General features: G+C 57.9%; 1 protein-coding gene across 1 annotated transcript in view; it reads left to right on the top strand.

The window, feature by feature from the left end:
* Nucleotides 1–294: 294 nt before the first annotated feature.
* TGME49_318130 (Toxoplasma gondii family E protein) overlaps nucleotides 295–1,785 on the top strand; it is a gene marked incomplete at both ends in the record, with an annotated part of 3,354 nt that continues 1,863 nt past the window's right edge. Inside the window, one exon of the mRNA XM_002369711.2 lies at nucleotides 295–1,785. This exon is cut by the window's right edge and continues 1,863 nt beyond it. Coding sequence (XP_002369752.2) covers nucleotides 295–1,785 — 1,491 coding nt within the window.

Here is a 1,785-nt window from a genome sequence, read left to right as displayed (position 1 = left end):
CCGGTCGAGAGCTTCCTTGCTGCTCTCCAGTCAAAGTCCAGGGAGGACCCCCGATTCCGCCGTTGTTGGTGCCCCTATGCCACTGGAAACACTCGGCGTCTAGCCTCATCGGATGGAGACCGGAGCGACGGAAAGTCTCCGCCGGATGGCGTATCTGAATCTCCCAGCCCTGATCCTTTTTGCTCACCTGGCGGTGTTGCTCAGGACGCCGGTCCTTTCGCCACTTCGGTGGGGACACAAGAAGGAACAGGAAATGTACATCCCCCACCCCACGTTTCGCCGACTGGTTCATCTATGGTTTGGTCAACGGGGCATGATGATAGTCGGGCTTCTGATTTCCCGGTGAGAAGTGAGGGATCTAGTGATGATGTCCACATTGAAGACATTCTAGGAGGTAATTCGTCACCTTCGAATAGAGAAGAGGAGGCTGCTGTGATACGCGCCTTAGCTGAGAAGGCTTTGGCGGCAGCTGCCCTTATGTCCTCTGTCTTGCCGAGGCTTCACCATGGCTCCAACGCAGTAAGGGCTGTTTCCCAGCAAATGGTCCAGCACTGGACTTTCCTCCTGGAGCAGGCACAAATGATCGAAAATGGCGAAACAAACGGTGATGACAGCGCTGGAACGTCACTCCACCAGGGACAGCATTCATCAAGTGACGTGGCGGTACCCGGGGATGGAGTCGCTGCACTCGGCGTGAACCGCAGTGCGTCTGAACCAGGCGCTACAGGTGGTTCATTAAGGCTATCATATCCAAAGCAAGTGCCTTTCAGTCATCCCAGGAAGCCCGCGTCTCCCTTGTTGCTGACTCCGCGTTCAGGGTGGGCACCTTTGCAAACAATTTCCGAAACGTCAGTTTTGGACGGAATATCGTTTGACACCTCTGATTGGTGGGATCTTGAAGAATCACCGTTCATAGACCGGTCTGCAGGCACAAAACAGGATTCGCAAAGGGATTTGGAAGAGGCACTAGAACTAGCTGACCTTGACAGACGCGACTTGGGCGGCTGGCATCCCTTCTCTAGTCGTGTAACAGACCCCCGTAGTCTGTTTACAGCTGCCTCCACCGGAGGCGTTTCTGGGTCATCCAGTGGCACCGGAGAAGCTGGCGGCCGGCCGCCGAGTCACTTACCTGAGCTGTACAGCACTGTAGCGAGCCGGCCGGCACGGTCAACGTCTGCACCGCCAAGCAGAACTCAGTCTAGCACCACCAGTGCAGTGAAACCGGTTCGAAGCGGTCCGTCCCCCGCGCCGGCGGGTAAGCGTCCCCTCAGTGTGTCCCGCGGCTTGTCGCCTCGTGGGCATGCCGCGTCGAGGCGGACTGTTAGCGTTGGCAGACCAAGTATGACACAGAGCCGCAGAGGGGACCGCTCTGTTTCCAAAGACAGGATACAGGGCACTTTGCCTGCAAGAACACATGGTGCAACTGTTAGGCCACGCACAACGATGGCAGGGGGGCCACGACAGACAACGCAACATGGCACGGACAAGAAGGGAGCAGCATCAGGCAGTGAGAAAGGCAGTGGAAGCCAGTCGTCGGCACCGAAGGACGGAGGCAAAACAGGCACTTCCGGTCAACAACGGGGGAGTGACGGGGGACTTGCAGGAGCGGGGGGAAGCGGACGACGGCCTGGAGGTGGCGGGGGTGATGAGAAAGAGCCGAGGGGACCCCCTGACGGGGTTGCCCCTGGCGCATCAAAGGGGCGAAAAAGAGCGAAAAGAAGAAGAGAGATGCAAACTCTGAAACACAACGCAGGGCACTACCGGCGGACCCTCAAAACAGCCAGC

The sequence above is a fragment of the Toxoplasma gondii genome, chromosome IV (assembly GCF_000006565.2).
Source record: "Toxoplasma gondii ME49 chromosome IV, whole genome shotgun sequence".
NCBI classification, from domain to species: domain Eukaryota; phylum Apicomplexa; class Conoidasida; order Eucoccidiorida; family Sarcocystidae; genus Toxoplasma; species Toxoplasma gondii.
Note: the sequence above shows the minus strand (reverse complement) of the source record. Positions and strands in the feature narration are given on the sequence as shown.